Source organism: Sphaeramia orbicularis, chromosome 11 (assembly GCF_902148855.1).
Source record: "Sphaeramia orbicularis chromosome 11, fSphaOr1.1, whole genome shotgun sequence".
Classification (NCBI taxonomy): Eukaryota; Metazoa; Chordata; class Actinopteri; order Kurtiformes; family Apogonidae; genus Sphaeramia; species Sphaeramia orbicularis.
Window position 1 is genome coordinate 20,897,923 of NC_043967.1, and position 18,088 is coordinate 20,916,010.

General features: G+C 36.8%; 1 protein-coding gene across 2 annotated transcripts in view; it reads left to right on the forward strand.

Annotated features, from left to right (window-relative positions):
* The window catches only part of col8a2 (collagen, type VIII, alpha 2), an 86,557-nt gene extending 75,335 nt beyond the window's left edge, over positions 1–11,222 (forward strand). Inside the window, exons 2-3 of one of the 2 annotated variants that reach the window (XM_030147777.1) lie at positions 1,597–1,788; positions 8,377–11,222. In XM_030147777.1, coding sequence (XP_030003637.1) covers positions 1,638–1,788; positions 8,377–10,280 — 2,055 coding nt within the window. In that variant the 5' untranslated portion in view covers positions 1,597–1,637 and the 3' untranslated portion in view covers positions 10,281–11,222. The remainder of the gene's footprint in view (positions 1–1,596; positions 1,789–8,376) is intronic. The other variant, XM_030147778.1, reaches the window with a different exon arrangement.
* Positions 11,223–18,088: the final 6,866 nt, after the last annotated feature.

The following is an 18,088-nucleotide window of genomic DNA, read 5'->3' on the forward strand; positions in this document are numbered from 1 at the left end:
CGTCGTGATACTGTACATAAACATGCTAACTATCCTCTGGTGGTTTCCTGTTCGCACCTGACCAAGGTTGTGAAAATATTTGGCCGAGGATGATGTGGTCATTTCTTCCTGAAGTAAATTAAAGTCAACAGATCGGCCTGTCACAGTTTCGGAGGCCGATCTGGGCCAAACACCAACTGATTGTGAACTACCTGCTGGATATGCAGCGGCTGACAGCAGGGATATAGGAGACACTGTGCTCACAGGGTATCATGTCTGCATAATCCCATTTAATGACCAGACACACTGGAGAGTATGTTTGTCTTTGCAAATATATGCAAAACCACACATAGTATGGATATCAGCACTTTTTTGTCCATATTTGGGCAAAAATCACTGTTTCCCTTGACTTTTCCTGCATGATTTACTGTATATAATAATGTTTAGTGATTTAGACTGAGATGCAAATTAGACTTAATCGCAAGACATGATTGTGATGTGTTTTCATGATTCATGTACTCATACAAAAATGCGTAACACAATGGCAGATTTACCTAAAGGCGCCGTACCCCCCCCACACACACACACCTACTTAGCTATGCAGCCGAGCTATGTTTGTAAAATCTGTAAATGGACTATACGTATAATATAGTTTTGATAAATCTGCTTGTATTTTTGTTTTAATTAAATTAATGCTCACTACAGGTGTGTAATTAAATATTTTGAATTATAATAAATGCATATCATATTATAATAATTGTAGTTATTATACATTGTAATGCATTACCTTTACTGTATCCTGTTGTTTCTCATTGAACCCATAAAGACCCAGTGTTACTTTTGTGGTATTTCCCAAATGATATTTTCTCTCTATTTAAGTGATTTATCACCATTTATTATTATATTATCCTCTACATTTTGTGGTTTTTCAGTGAAATTCAGGTATTTTCCCATATCTAATTTACTGATCATGCAAATGTTCATAAAAGCTCAGATCAAAGTTGAGGATTATTATATCAGAAATAGAGACTTTTTCAGCAAAGATATCATTAACTGACCATAAAAAGTGGCATTCCATCCACTATCATTGATCCAAGTCCATGGGTTTTACTGGTGAATCAATGTTGTAGAAGATGACAGTGTTTCCGTGTTCACTACAGAGCCTCTGAACGTCCAAATGGGTCATATCTGATGACCATGAAAAGATGACAAACTGCATTTTACAGCAATTTTTAACATGTATTGATAGAATTAGAGGATCAACAGGAATTAAACATTTTAGATTTGTAGATGGTTTTGGTCGACAGTGGATGTTTGGGTCATTATGGGTTAAAATTATTTGGAATGCAATGGAATTCAAAGCCATAACTGAGGCCAACCTTATTAAAGCCAACTCTTTGCTTTGCTTTGGTTCCAAAAGTGGTCACATTAGTGAGGTTGAACTGTATTCATTTTATTAGTGTATGATAGTAAAAAAATTACAGTTTTACGCTCCACCCCTGGACACCCCCCCCCCCCCCTTCCATTTTTTTCTGGATCACATAATGTACATGGACAATGACTCCAGTCAGTTTTTCTTCTCCTTGACTCTTCTTCTGTTGTGTTTATTTTTTGCAGTTGTTTGTGTGTGACATCTGAAGCCTGGGCGGTCCGTGACCATGCTGTTGGCTCCTGTATGCGTGCTACTGATGCTGGGGGGGCGTGCTCTTGCAGGAGGCTACCCCCCCATACCCCACATGAAGTACATGCAGCCCATGATGAAAGGGCCCATCGGACCCCCGTTTAGAGAGGGCAAGGGACATTACGTCGGTGAGTACAATTTGTACAATTTCCCAGTTTTGAGATCAATAAAGTCTATCTATCTATCTATCTATCTATCTATCTATCTATCTATCTATCTATCTATCTATCTATCTATCTATCTATCTATCTATCTATCTATCTATCTATCTATCTATCTATCTATCTGACTCATCTCTGTACAAACTTGGATTCCAATGAAACTTAGCAGATATGATCGTTTGGCAACTCTGACACTGATATTAAATGAAACCTATAAATTCATCCATCCACAAAGAGATATATTTAATGAATAAGGCAGATGTTTCACATTAAATAATGCCTTCATCACTTATTTCCTGCTGTATAGTTACCATTGGCATAATATAACTGAATACTCAGTTTCCTTTGCTTGAGTATTTCTCTTATATGCAAATATATACTTCTACTCCTGGTAAATATTACACTTCTTACTCCACTACAAGGGTCACTATAAGGTCCGATCAAGCGAAAGTGAACATCAACATGAAAAAGTAAAGTTTCACACATCTTTTATCAAGTGGGCTCATTTTTTAGGTGAAGATCTCTATTTTATGAAACTGTTATCCTTTTTAAAATACCACTTACACAGGAGAAGTTCCGAAACTTCTGCTAGGCTGCACTAAATTAACAAAAAGACTGTCATTGTTAATTATTGTTATTATTACTTTAAGATATTAAAATTCTGAATGATGAAGTTTGTGAATTCATACACTGGTCACATTTAAAAAGACTATCTTTGAACTGTTACTGAGAAATTACTCTTTATTTGTAATTTACCTGTATCAGTATGAACCACCACAAGTTGTAAATAACACTGTGTTAGTATTAAATACATTAAATAAAGTATTGTGATTAAATCTGGCTTGTTGTTTTTTTTAAAAAAGTCAACATTTTAGGTGATGCATACAATGGTAAAGAGTCGTCTCCATGTTACTATGGCAACGGGTCCACGTGTTACCACATTCTCATGTCACTAAAACAAAGACTTTTCAATATTTTACTCCAAAATGTATTGTCAGCATAGTTGAACATAATATCTAAAAGGTTCTGTCCTACTTCATATCAATTTCTGTCGCGAACCGCATGTTTTGAATGTTTGTGTACAGCTGAAAAAATTTATGTTTGTTTCAAGTCCACATGTTACTGAGCAGTAATCTGACGTTTTTCACCTAAAAATTTTATCTCCCCAAATTTTGTTATATATATTGTTAAAGTGCTTATAAATACTGAGTCAAATATGTATAATACATGCATATCAGTTACTCTGCTTACATGACAGAGACTATTGAACACCAAATGTGTCCATGTGTTACCGGGTGATCAGACCTTTCAGCATTATATCACAATTTTCATATTACATACCTGTCCTCACATACCACATATTTCCAAATGACCTGGTCTTGAATATAGAATAGAATAGAATAGAATAGAATAGAATAGAATAGAATAGAATAGATTTTTTTTTTTTTCACGCAGATTCAACAGGTTATGTATTGACAGTAGTAGCTTTGTGGAAGGAAGTACAAGTCATAGGATTTAATGCACTTTTTATGTATATGACACGATGCAGAAGAACAAAACAAGTAAGTATTATGGAAAAGATAAAGGGATAAAGCCACTTTATATGCTTTCCTCTAATTACTCTAAAATAAGTTTTAAAAAAAAAACAGTTCTCTATTATAATGCGATAGCTACTATACCTATCAACCTACTATCTAAATCTATCAAAAACAAACAAAATTGTTTGGTTCTTAAGGCACTTTTTGTTTTGATTTAGTTTCATTAAATACAAATGGTATTTCAGCTATTTATGTATGTATTTACACACTTTGATAATTTAATAGGGATGCCAAAACAAACCACCAAAGCACAGATCATAGTTGTAGGCTATTTACAATTGCTTACTATATACTTATGCTAAATATTTTGTCAAAAAGTGGCAATAGAATAGCATAGAATAGAATAGAATAGAATAGAATAGAATAGAATAGAATAGAATAGAATAGAATAGAATAGAATCAGGTTTATTTTCATTACAAAACACAAGTAGCAGAGTAAGATTTTGTTTACATTTCTGCAAATTTCCCAATATACAAAAAGAGTCAAATAATATACAAATGTAAATAGAAGGGAACTAATATGAATCATAAATATGTGCAGAAATATTGCTATGAGTAGAAATATGTGCAGTGTTTCCATTATAATAGTTTCCAGTATAAACAGGTTACATACATATACTGTATATACTTTGCCTTGAGCTGTTTGTGTCAGCTCACTGTGGTATGAAGGCTGTATATTGATGAAGATAAACTGAAGGATTTAGTTCTGGATGGTTCAATGTCTTCCTAATAAATTAATTGCTCTAGATAACAATACACAGTAGAATCCAAGTAGAGGAAATGATCTCAGCCTTAAACATGCACAGCAGTAAAATGTAAAATTGAATGTGGATGCTACTGAAATATGGATCCAAAATAATCACATTTACTACATATATAGAAGTAAAACACTGACAGGGACCGTTTTACTGCACAATAACTACTTTACTTTTAATACTTTATGTATGAAAATATATATAAGGTCAAGACTTCCTACGAACATTTCTCCAAGGACGCCATAATTGTTTGTCAGCAGCAGTTGTAGTCCATACTGAAAATATGTCCTGACTTTGAGCCAATTTCCTAAAATGTTCAGTTGTTGGTTGAACAGGACAGAGCAGCACAGTCAACAACCTGGAGGGGGTGGAGTGAAGTGGCTCATTTGCATTTAAAGGGCCAGCGCTCAAAATGACCTTTCTGGTGTCATTACTCAGAAATCGGGTTGAAAATGGACCTGTGGAGTTGAATTAATGAAGAATTCAGACCCAAGAATAGCATTTAAAAGTTTATGTAGACCACAGGGAAATGTTTTAAAATGCAGAACTCCATTTAAAAAAGCTAAATATCACTCCTGTAACAAATCCAATTTGCTGGCATTTTGATTTTTTTTAGAGGTAGACTAATATATTGGGCAGATATTTTAATTTTTTTCAATATTGGTCATCGACCTTAATGTTTTTTTGTTTTTTGTTTTTTGAAAGCTGACATTTGATTAGTAGTAAAAATGTTATAAGATATTTGATTAGGCACCTGTATGGGCAGCACTTGAAGTTCAATCAATGTTAAAAGACTACCATGTGTACATGTATTAATAATTTCTGAGTCTGGTTTTGACCAACTCTATATATAAAAGTGTCATGAGATAACTTGTATTGTGATCTGGCGCTATATAAATAAAATTTGATTGATTGATTGACTGATTGACTGATTTGATTAGTTTTCCCCTGTAAGTCGCTTTGGAAAAAAGCATCTGCCAAATGCATAAATGTAAATTTCATTTATATTGCTGCATAAAAATCTTAATTATCTAAGTGTTTCGATTATATTTTATGGTCAATGTGCTTAAAAAAAAAAATTGGCCTTAAATATCGGCCTCAAAAAATCAGCTGTAGACCATCAGCTGACCAAATTTTTAAAAATCAACATCAGCCTTAGAAAATCCAACATCAGTCGACCTCTAATTTTGATCCTATCTTTGCTGTCTTTTGTGATCCAGCATCCAGCAAAGTACACCAGGGTCATGCATGTCTTTGTTCTGTATTCTTCAACTCTCAGCTGTTCACATAAATATCAAAGATCTGATCAAATAGCAGATAAAATCACTGTAAATGAGACTCAGAAGAGTGGATCATAATTAAATTGTAGATTTTCATTTGAACTGTGGCTCATACAAGTACAATGCTTATACTGCCACTTAGTGGTTACGTGTTTATATTACATTACCATAGAAGTCAGAACTAAAAGGATGAGAAGCACTCGCATTAGAAGTGCAAAAGTACGATTTGTATGATTTTAAGTGTGAATTTGAGTCCATCTATTTTATTACGTACCTGTATGTGTCTAGATCACAACTTATTGAATTCCATGTCGAAAACTTTACATGTCATTAACCCATAAACACCCAAAACTACTTTTGTCAGTACCCAAATTGATTTTGTCTCTCTATTTAACCTTTCTTAAGTGATTTATCACCATTTATTCTAACATTATCCTCTGTATTTTGCTTTTTTTTTTTTGTGTGTGAAAATCAGGTATTTTCCTATATTTAACTCACTGATCATGTAGCTGTTCATAAAAGCTCAGATTAAAGTTAAGGGTTAATATTTCAGAAACAGAAAAATTAAGAAAAAGTGACTTTTTCAGCAAATCTTTCAATAAGTGAACATACACCCAGTGTCTCCATCCACTGTCTTTGATCCAGCTCCATGGGTTTTACTGGTGAATCAATGCTGTAGAAGATGACAGTGTTTCCACGGTAACTACGGAGCCTCTGAATGTCCAAATGGGTCATATCTGATGACCATGAAAAGATGAAAAACTGTATTTTACACCAATTATTTACATGTATTGATAGGATTAGTGGATCAACAGTTATTATTTACCCTTGAGAGGGTCGCTGGGGTGCTGGAGCCTATCCCAGCTTCCTATGGGTGAAGCCAGGGTATACCTGCTGTTTGGGTTTTTATGGGTTAAACTTACATGTCATTAAACTTCAGCATTTTTTCCCTCCAATTTTACATAAGGTTCATCAGTGAGACAGTCAGTTGTATAATAGATAATGAAGGGAAGTACATATCAAACAAACAGATAACAGGTACAAAAGTTACACACTACTGACTTAAAGCATATTTAATGTTAATTATCCCCTATATGTAGATGTTTTGGAGCGAAGACTTGAATTATGAAGTAAGAGCAATGAAGTCTACCAGTCATACAAGTAGACTTTCTGGTGTTCTTTGTTAAATGTGATGTAGTTTCATCTTTTTCCATGTTCTGCTATCTGGTTTGTATTGGTGTGGTAGTTCATCAACCCTTTCCTCTAAGATAAGATGAAACTCACCTAAGTAGGCACGTAGCTACCACTGTATATTAAAACTTTCCTCAATCAACAGCACAACAAATTACTCTTATTTTGAAGTTATTGTTAAGTATTATTGTTAAGGCTCTGTTCAATATTGAACAACTAAAAGTGTTCTATCTGCACTACTGTTTATTTAATTTTAGTTGATTATTTATGTTTTATTGATTATGTTTAAATTATAATTGTGTGTTTTTCACTTGTCTCTTTTCCATTTTTGTAAAGCACTGTGAAGTGCCCTGCAGTCATACATGCTGAAATCCAAATGTTTCATAGTCCTTTTAATGGCTGTGATTTAAATGGCATTGGTGCAGTTCTCATTATCTGCCAGCAGGGGGAAGTATTGTCCTTTGGTTTCAGTAGAGGAGGTTTAATGGACAGGTTCCTCTGAGGTTTGGTCCAAAATGAAAGATAGAGGAAATGTGCTTTGTAGTAAAATGTTACAATGCTATGGTTGATTAAGCACATTCCATGAGGCCAAATATCACATAAACCTCAGCTGAATATAATCTTTGAGCAAATCTTTACATATTTAAAGGAACACACTGACTTGGACCATCTTAAAACAGAATCATACTTTCAGATTGGGTAGACCCATGATAGTGGTGGTTGTTCCTCACACAGATATGAATACTTGATTGTTGTTTTATAATATAATCTGCCCAAAGGCTGTATGATGTGTTATTACATAGCTGCAGATTGCTTTCAGTGTTGTTGAAGTGAGGCTTTGAAAGGATAAATTGTCTGGAAGTGGCTTAGGGTTGTTTTAATATAATGCAGGTCTAACTTGTGTTTCTGTTCCTCGTAGTCCATCCATGTTCAGCTCTTCTGTGTTTTAAAGAAAAATGACACTTCATCATGTGACATACTTCTAGAGTACAATTTTTTCTCCTGTTACACAAACACAAAAAGTGTACATTCAGAGAAATCCCCAAAACCAATAGGAGCGCAGTGTCAGTCAGTGGGAAAAAGTTAACTCCTGTCCAACTGTGCGATTACATAATAAGAGCTGTACCCTGGACCATAGAGGACTGATTTATACGTGGAGGGGTGGTCAGTCAAGAATGCACCCTGTTTTTACTCAGTATGTGCTTTTCCTTAGTTTATTAACATGGTTTACCAAAGCCTTTACAGGTCAATAATCTATATAAAGCACTGACTTCATACTTATGACATTCACCCATAACCAAACATACTTTTGGGACCAAATAACACTGCTTTTGTAATCCAAGTAATGTGTTGTTTGTAAATAACTTTCCTTTTTTTATTTTCCATTTTGGACTTAGTTATATGGCGATCATACCACTAAGTGGCAGATAGGGGCTACATCAAGAGTAAAAACCTTAAATTTATTACACGAATAAGCATGAAACTTTTTTTTCAGAGTAGAAACCAAATGGTTTCCTCAGTTTTTCTTTTGAAGTGTCAGTTGTGTGATAATGTCGTTAATTGTGTTGACTGGAACTATCGTCTGTGGTTATTTTCATGTTTGATATCGAGCAGTTTAAACAATTATTACGACTTTCTAATTAATCTTTTTATTTATTTATTACTCTAATTTAGTTGACACTACATTAGACACCATTCTCATACTAACAACACTACCTTCTCTTTTCACAGACATGCCACCCATGATGGAAATAAAGGGGGAACCTGGTCCAGCAGGAAAGCCTGGACCGAGAGGTCCCCCTGGGCCAGCAGGACTTCCAGGAAAACCTGGACTTGGGAAGCCTGGCCTCAATGGACAGCCAGGGCCTCAGGGACCTCCTGGCTTTCCAGGAATTGGTAAACCTGGACTTCCTGGTCTACCAGGTAAACTTGGACCAAAGGGGATGCCAGGACTTAATGGTGAGGTCGGCCCTCGTGGTGAACCAGGTCCTAGAGGTCCTCCAGGGCAGCCTGGTCTGCCTGGACCTGCTGGTCTATCTCTAAATGGGAAACCAGGGCTCCCAGGTACCAGGGGCCCTCCTGGGTCTAAGGGTGAACCAGGAATAAAGGGCATTTCTGGCCCACCAGGGGAACGTGGACTTAAAGGTGAGAATGGAAATGGGAAGCCAGGGCCTCCAGGTATAAGAGGTCCACCAGGGCTGAAAGGCAGTCCTGGCCCATCTGGTCTCCCAGGTATTGGCAAACCAGGTCCAAAAGGTTTACCAGGAATACCTGGTTCCAAAGGTGATCAAGGATTACCAGGAGACCGAGGTGAACCTGGAGAGAGTGGAGCTCCAGGTCTGCAAGGTCTGCCAGGGCCAGTTGGGTTAGGAAAGCCTGGGATAGATGGATTGCCAGGAGCACCAGGTCTATTAGGTCCAAAAGGTGAGCAAGGTCAAAGAGGTCTTCCTGGATTTCCAGGGACTCCTGGCTACGGAAAACCTGGTCTGATTGGACCAAAAGGAGATAAGGGACATGGTGGATTGCCTGGTCTCCCAGGGGACAAAGGAGAGCAAGGAATGGTGGGACCAATTGGGGAACCTGGTCTTGATGGACAACCAGGACCACAAGGACTTCAAGGCCCAATGGGACTTCCAGGCAAACATGGAATGACAGGACAGAAGGGAGAATTGGGGCCCCAGGGTCCTCCGGGATTGCCTGGCCTCAGAGGTGAGCAAGGCCACAGTGGACTCCCTGGAAAACCAGGCATCCCTGGGGACAAAGGCCTCCCTGGTCTGAATGGTCCACTCGGGAAACCTGGACCTAAAGGTGAGGCAGGGCATATTGGCTTACCAGGAAATCCAGGACTGACAGGGGCTCCAGGTGCTAAAGGTGAACCGGGGTTTATGGGCACTCCAGGTCCCAGAGGTCAGTCAGGCATTCCTGGTCTTCAGGGGCCCATGGGTCCCATGGGGCCACAGGGTGCCCCTGGCCCAAAAGGTGAACCTGGACTTCCAGGGCCAGCAGGACTAGGCAAACTGGGTGAGAAGGGAGCTATTGGTCCCCAAGGTCCTCCAGGGAAACCAGGTCCCGCCGGGCTTAATGGTAATCCTGGCCCTCCAGGGCCTCCTGGGCCTCCAGGTCCTCCAGGAAACGGCCAAACAGTTGTTGCTGGGCCAACAGATTCACAGTTGGAAGGTGATGAAGTACCAGGGGACAGGAAGGGGCCCGCTTACAGCCAGGTTCCACTCTCGGCCTCTGTCGCTCCAGCCTTCACCGCCATCCTCACCACACCCTTCCCTCCGTCCGCCATGCCAATCAAATTTGACAGGACCCTGTACAACGGGCAAAACGCCTACAGCTCTTCAACTGGCATGTTTACTGCTCCTCTCTCTGGTGTCTACTACTTTGCGTATCACATGCATGTAAAGGGAACTAGCCTGTGGGTGGCGCTGTACAAGAACAATGTACCAGCCACCTACACCTATGACGAATACAAGAAAGGCTACATGGACCAGGCATCTGGTAGTGCTGTGCTAGAGCTGAAGGAGGGTGACCAGGTTTGGGTCCAGATGCCCTCGGATCAGGCAAACGGCCTCTACTCCACCGAGTACATCCACTCTTCCTTCTCAGGGTTCCTGCTCTGTCCCACATAACCCTGTCCTTTCACTTCAAACATGTTCCTGTTTTGGCACCTCAGAGCAGCCCTAAACTAAAACACCTGCAGCCATAATAGAAACACAAAATCCAAAAAAATCACAATATTATCACTATCATCTTTATCTGACTCACCCTCAACAACAGCAGCAACAGAAAAAATAAAAACTTTGTGAATGAAATATGGAAAGATTTAAAATAGGCAGGGGAAGGAATTTCATACTGTGTTTTTGTTTCAGTGTCCTACAAATGTGTGTTTTGGGTTATATTTTATGTTGGTGTTTTTTTTTTTTTTTTTAGCTTATATTATTTTAATTATTATATTGTCATAATTTTATTGTTATTTGATATTATTTGATCCTTGTCATTGTTGTTGTTTATTGGATTCAGACTATTAAGTGCCTTACTTTGTAATGTGCTAGTAACAGACCTTCCCATGTGACTGCACATCCTGCCCACATGCTCTGACATCAGAAGGATAACATCGCCTGACCCCCTGGGGGGCAAGATCGGTTCCTCTGGCTGCAGTCAGTCCCCTTTGTCATCTTACTCAAACAGTTAGCAGCAATACTCACATAAAGAGCAACTATACAACATAGAATCCATAGAATAGAATAGAAAAAACAAGGTATTCGGTGCTGTAGTAACATTACTTTACACTTTTCTTTTTGGTACTCCTAAATATTGCTATTGATTTGAAATTATTAACAAGATCGAATATTTGTTTTAGATTGAGACATGTATTTTGACAGTTGCCACAGTCATCTGTTTGGTGCTTATTTTTTTCTGCTTCTTTCTGAATTAAGCCGCTGAACATTGAAATTTATGGGTCTTCGTGTTTCTTATAATTTATTGATTTTCCCAAAATACAAACAGTCCAACCCTAAAATGACCACACAGTATTAAAGTAATTGTTCAATTGAAATCACCCTGTTAAAAAGGATCAATTCCTGTTTTTTTTTTTTTTAAAGAAAAAGTTTCAGGTCATTAATAACTAAGGATGATATGTATGCATACAGTCAATGTTTACATGCCACAGAATAGATACTGAGAGTAACTGCAAATGGACAGTAAGGACACAACAACAGCTGGATCGATGGCCTTGTATCGACCTGATATTCTTTTCTTCCCCTTTTCCCATTTGCACTGCAAATCCCATCAGCATGTCGATTTCATCAGCTTCACATGCTCTGACCGTGACATCACTGCTTTCTAATGGTATACTACCTATTAATAAATCAGTATCGCATTAACAGTCCAATGTTATATTGTGAAAGCTAGAGTCCGACCACGTATTGCACAGTCTGTGAAAGTGCAGTGAACGGGTTTTGTAATAAGGAGGCAAATCAGTGACAAATAATAAAAATCTGTCTAATTCTGGACATATACTATTTTGTCATATCCAGTTTATAAGTGACTTGTTGCCGGGCAGATCATAGCACTTCTGAATCACTGTTAGTCTAAATGACTGTCATTTGCTTCCTGAAGAATGGCGTCAAGAATAGCTGAATTACTGTTTAGCCTAATGGAACATCTCCGTCTTCAAGGACAAGATGTTTCAGAATTGGGTAATGTCAAAGGTGGAAATGAGAATCAATCTGCATTTACTCCATAAATAAGTAAAGGGACTGACTGAGGCCCACAGGTTATGAAATACAGGTTGTGCAACATTTAACAAACCCCTGCCACATTTCTGGAAGAGGTGGTGGGCCAGAGGTGAGAGTCGTGTGTTTACTCACTTCTTTTGGATGAAACATTAAAGATGCGTGTGTGTGTGCATGTGTATGTGTGTGTATATGTGTGTGTGTGTGTTTGCATGCAGTTGCATGGGCATGTGTGTTTGCGTGTTGTTTGTCACATTGCTCCCCCTGACTTTCAGGTTATGGACGCTTCAAAGACAATAATAAACCCAGAGAAAAGTTACAAAACCACCGGTTGAGGGTCCTGTCAATGTTCCACAAGAAGTTTGGCTTCAAAAATGTTCACACACTGGAAAAAATCAACATCTTTCCAACTGTATTTTTCTCATTTCTACTCAAAATATCTTATCACACTTAAAATAAGACATAATCACCTAATGAGTAATGTGTCAGTGAGAAATAATAACTTATTTTTAGAAAATAGATCTTGAAAATCTTATTTCATCTTTTTCTTTTTTTGCTTGAGTTAAGCAAAAAGAAAAACCTGCCAATGGAACAAGTGATAATTGTCTTGGTAAGATTTCTTGAAATAAGATTTTCAAGATCTATTGTCTAAAAATAAAAATAGAATTTTTTTTATTTGTCAGTACTAGTTTGTCACACACCAAAATTTGCCTTCATCAGCCCATCACTAGATCATGCATCACACAGACTGCACGCTATGAGCAGTGTGTTCGCCATGTCAGGAGCCTGGAGAGCAAAGTGCCTTGCTCAAGGACACCTCAGCCAACAACTCTCCACCAGTCCAGGGAATTGAACCGCCAACCCTTCGGTTACAAGCCGACTCTCCAGACAACTTTCCAGACACCTAGGCCATGGCTGCTTCTTATGTCTCACTGAAAAGTTACTCTTTAGGTGATTATGTCTTATTTTAAGTGTGATGAGATATTTTGACAAGAAATGAGAAAAATACACTTGGTAAGATTTAGATTTTTGCAGTGCATCTGTTGGGTTTTTTTTTTAAGAAAGTCACACACAAGGTTAGTTTACTTCACTTTTAAGGTGCCTTTGCTAAGTAAGGGAACACATTCTGAAATAGGTGGTTGATGAAATGTGTAGTTGGAAAAAGAAACGGCTGAAATAATGACATGAATAGACGTCATTTTTAGACACTGATTACTGGATGACACTGAACTGCATATTCATATTGGTCAAATGGGTGGCAAACTGATGTATATTAATAGTGCACCTAGACGTAAACAAAGTAAGACATTCTGTGAAAGTAACAGGATTTTTTTTTTACTTTGCAGTAACAGAAAACACAGTATAGAACAAAGCTTGGGCAAAGTGGTTGGATTTATTTTTAACCCATAAAGACCCAGTGCTACTTTTGTGGCACTTCCAAATCAATTTTTCTCACTATTTAACCTTTCTTGAGTGATTTATCACCATATATCTTAATATTATCCTCTATATTTTGCGTTTTTTCAGTGAAAATCAGGTATTTTCCTATGTTTAATTTACTGATCATGTACTTAAATGATCATGATGAGATTACATTTAAAGGTTATTATATCACAAACAGAGAAGACTTCAGAAAAAAGTGACTTTTTTAGACAAATCTTTAATTAACTGAACATGAATGAAGTGTCTTCATCTACTGTCATTGATTCAACTCCATGGGTTTTACTGGTGAATCAATTTTGTAGAAGATGACGGTGTTTCAATGTTCACTACGGAATCTCTGAACATCCAAATGGGTCATATCCGATGACCATGAAAAGCTGACAAACTACATTTTACACAGATATTTTCCACATGTTGATAGGATTAGTGGTTTTAAAGTTATTAAACTTCTTAGATCAGTAGATGGTTTTGGTGACTGGTGGATATTTGGGTCTTTATGGGTTAAAATGAAAACCTGGTGGTCTTTTTTTTTTTTTTTTTATTTTAACCTTTGCCATGCCTTAAGACGTCTCAGCTCAGAAAGGATTCCAGTGTGTCACTGAATTTTAGACTACCTGACACCTTGATAGAGGAATGTCAGCGTAAAAAAAAAAGAGGATTGTGCCAAATATTGAGCTTCACAGTCAGAATGAATGTATACTGTTTAACTGATCTACAGTACCAACTATCATGCTGTCTCACTACATATAAACAGTAACTATTCAAGTTGCTCTGAAAAAGCAGTCCGAGAATAAGGCCTAATCAGTATTTACATCTATATAATGCAAACAATGCACTTGCTACCGCCCTATTTGTCTCATAACACAAACACACCTACAACTGCTATGTATCATTATTGTCAAGTGAGTCTACCAGACAGTCACAGGCTCGTTATGTACTGTATGTTGTCTGTTTTTTTTGTTTTTTGTTTTCGTCGCCTTCTTTTTGGACATATGAAATAGTGATGTGAGTTCCATGTGGCTATTACTCTCTCTGTTCCTATGTTTTTATAGACAATGTCACTTGCTTGTAGAATTTGCCCTGTGTGCAAATCATTTAACAAGTGTCAGTAAGATCCATGTATCGTCTCAATCACGCATTGCTTTGAACAGTTTTCTGTTTTGTTTTTTTTTTCTTTATAAAAGCCAAAAACCAACTTAAAAAAAAAAACACAAACCAACAAAAAAAGATTGTTTAAAAAAAAAAAAAAAAAAAAAAAAGCCTTGCTTCGGTTCTTAAGGGATATTTGTTTGTTTTAGTTTCAATAAATACAAACGGCCATTCCCATTTGCACATGAAATTAATGAAGATGTATTTATACATTATGATAATTTAATAGGGATGCCAAAACTGACCACCGAAGCCTAGAACGTATAAATGGTATTTAATAGCATTGATGAGTTAAGAGCATTTACAACATGTAGTTAGCACTCTAGCGTTGTTTGTGAAGGATTATTTGTGGACTTCTATTTGTGTAATGTACAAGTATCAACTTATAGGATTTTTTTTTGTCATACAAGGCTATTGCGTGCACTCTATGCAATAGAATTTGGGTATAAAATGCACTCTTTTTGATTGAAAATGTTTGTCTGCTTATACAAAATCTACAGTACTTGATTGTATTGATACCGTATCAATAAAAACATTCTTTTATGTTGGTGTCAAGCTTTCATTTCTATGAAGGAAATCCCTCACACTGTAGTGGAGTGGAATGGTCATTTTAGTTCTCTGAACACAAGATGGTAAAGGTGCTGATAAAAAAGTGAGATACAGTTATTAAAAAAAAAACTTTGGTGTCATATTCTTTCCTTGTCTGATGAGACATGTTCAAGGCCACAATGATAAGCCAATACTTGTCTGATTAGATGTTCAGGATAATTCAGTGTGTGAGCCAGTTACATGGAAAGAGTATCGATGGCAGATATTTAGAAGTTTTATGTTTGTCTCAGTTTGTGTTTAAGTTCTGTAAAAAGAACAAATGCCTACACACACTGAAATCACTTCAGACAGAAACAGAAGGAGTGTCATATTTCACACATGTTTTTTGGGGGGAGATCCGCTTATTAAACCTAAAAAGACCCAGTGCTACATCGGTGACAATTCCCAAATTTATTTTTCTCTCTATTTAACCTTTCTTAAGTGATTTATCACCATTTATTATAATACCATCCTCTGTATTTAACATTTTTTCAGTGTAAATTAGGTATTTTCCTATATTTGATCAGGTGATCATATTGATGTTCATGAAAGCTCAGAGTAAATCCAAAGGTAATTTTATCAAAAACAGAGAAAACTGAAGAAAAAGTGACATTTTCACCAAATATACCAATAACTGAGCATAAAACAAGCATGTCCATCCACTGTCATTGATCCAGCTCCATGGGTTTTACAGGTGAATCAATGCTGTAAAACAGGGGTGTCAAACTCATTTTAATTCAGGGGCCACATTCACCCCAATATGATCTCAAGTGGGCCGGACCGGTAAAATAATAACAGTGGAAAAAAGTAAAATTGTATTATGATCATGTTTACATCTACAAAGTTTCCTTAAAAATCTGAAAAACATCAACAACTTGAAATGTCTTAAGAAAAACAAGTGCAATGTTAATAATATTCTGCAGCAGTTTATCATTCACACGTGTGTTACAACTTACATAACACTTACAAATACACAAAATATTTATTAAGAGGCAGAATATTGGTAAAATTGCATTTACTTCTCTTAAGACATTTCAGGTTCATATTTGTTCAGGTTATTCACATTTTTTGTGAAAGGATACAGGGTGGGGAAGCAAAATTTACAATATTTTGAGGCAGGGATTGAAAGACAGTGTATGACCAGTTAGTTTATTGAAAGTCATGAGAATTTATTTGCCACAAGAAAATTTACATAATAGAAAATGTTTTTATTCTATGTGTCCTCCTTCTTTCTCAATAACTGCCTTCACACGCTTCCTGAAACTTGTGCAAGTGTTCCTCAAATATTTGGGTGACAACTTCTCCCATTCTTCTTTAATAGTATCTTCCAGACTTTCTTGTAATAGTTTTGCTCAGTCATTCTCTTCTTTACATTATAAACAGTCTTTATGGACACTCCAACTATTTTTGAAATCTCCTTTGGTGTGACGAGTGCATTCAGCAAATCACACACTCTTTGACGTTTGCTTTCCTGATTACTCATATGGGCAAAAGTTTCTGAAAAGGTATGGATAATAGTGTTAGGTATGATTATGACATCAATATATGTTTGGTTTCAAAACAATTGACGTAGTGCCTGCTGAGAAAAACAACTAAACGTTCATTGTAAATTTTGCTTCCCCACCCTGTAGTTTGTTAATGTAAACATTTTTATGTGTAATTTTACATTTTTACACTGAAACAAAGATAAAATCTGCAGTTATGATTATTTAAATCATTATTTAAATCATCATTCATTCATACAATCATTATTTAAAGGTTATTATGACAGTATTTTACTGGTCTGACCCAACTGAGATCTAATTGGTATACTGTATGTGGAACCTGAATTAAAATGATTTTTTCACCATTGATTGTTAATATCTTCAGTGTAATTTTTGGATTTCACAAAATCATCCCACAGGCCGGATTGGACCCTTTGGTGGGCCGGATTTGGCCCCCAGGCCACATGTTTGACACCTGTGCTGTAGAAGATGACGGTGTTTCCACGGTAACTACGGAGCCTCTGAACATCCAAATGGGTCATATCTAATGACTATGAAAAGATGACACACTGTATTTACAGGATTAGTGGATTGACAATTTAGATCAGTAGATGCCTTTGGTCGACAGTGGATGTTTGAGTCTTTATGGGCTAAAAATGGAAAATCATCACAGCCCAATTCTCAATATAAATTTGTAAACTGTGACAAAAGTGAATTTGTGCTTCACTATTTATATTTATGGCATTTTCCCTCTTCAATTTCCACTTTTAGATCGTATTTTGAACAAGTAAACCAGATTATTTTGAACATAAATGGTCTTTGTTTGTTTTTCATGTGTTAAAAACATAAAAATCTGATAAAATTAACACATCTTGGGAGAGTTTTGAGTTACTGTTTGTTGAAAACACAAAGCAAAACAAACACATCAGTAAAGACCATGTAGAACAAACAGAAGTGACTTAATAAAGACTCTATTCTTCCTACATGGAAAATCCGCTGAGCTGTTTTGTGGAATAGCTATAAATTCAAGCCTGGATGGAAAACCAACAATTTATGTTGCAAAACAAGCCCTGAGCGCCCTGAGCACGTTTTTTTGTCCGGTTAATTTCTGGAACTGTCGTCACCATGGTGAGCTGTCATCATACACCCGGATTCTTCTTACGTCGTACTGACGCCAAACCTTCTGTGCTACCTTTAGGTGATCCCTGTAAACTCGTACATCTGTCGGTTTTTTCTTTTTTCTCCGCTAATTCAACGGGTTATGTATTGACAGTAGTAGCTTTGGGGAAGGAAGTACAAGTCATGGGATTTAATGCTCTTTTTATGCATAGGACACCACGCAGAAGAACAAAACAAGTAAGTATTATGTAAAAAAAAAAAAAAAAAAAAAAAAAAAAAAAAAAAAAAAAAAGGATAACGCCGCTTTATAGGCTCTCCTCTTATTACTCTCAAATAAGTTGTTAAAAAACCCTCTACAATACGACAGTTACACTTATCAACCTACTACCTAAATCGACAAAAACAAATAAACAAACATAC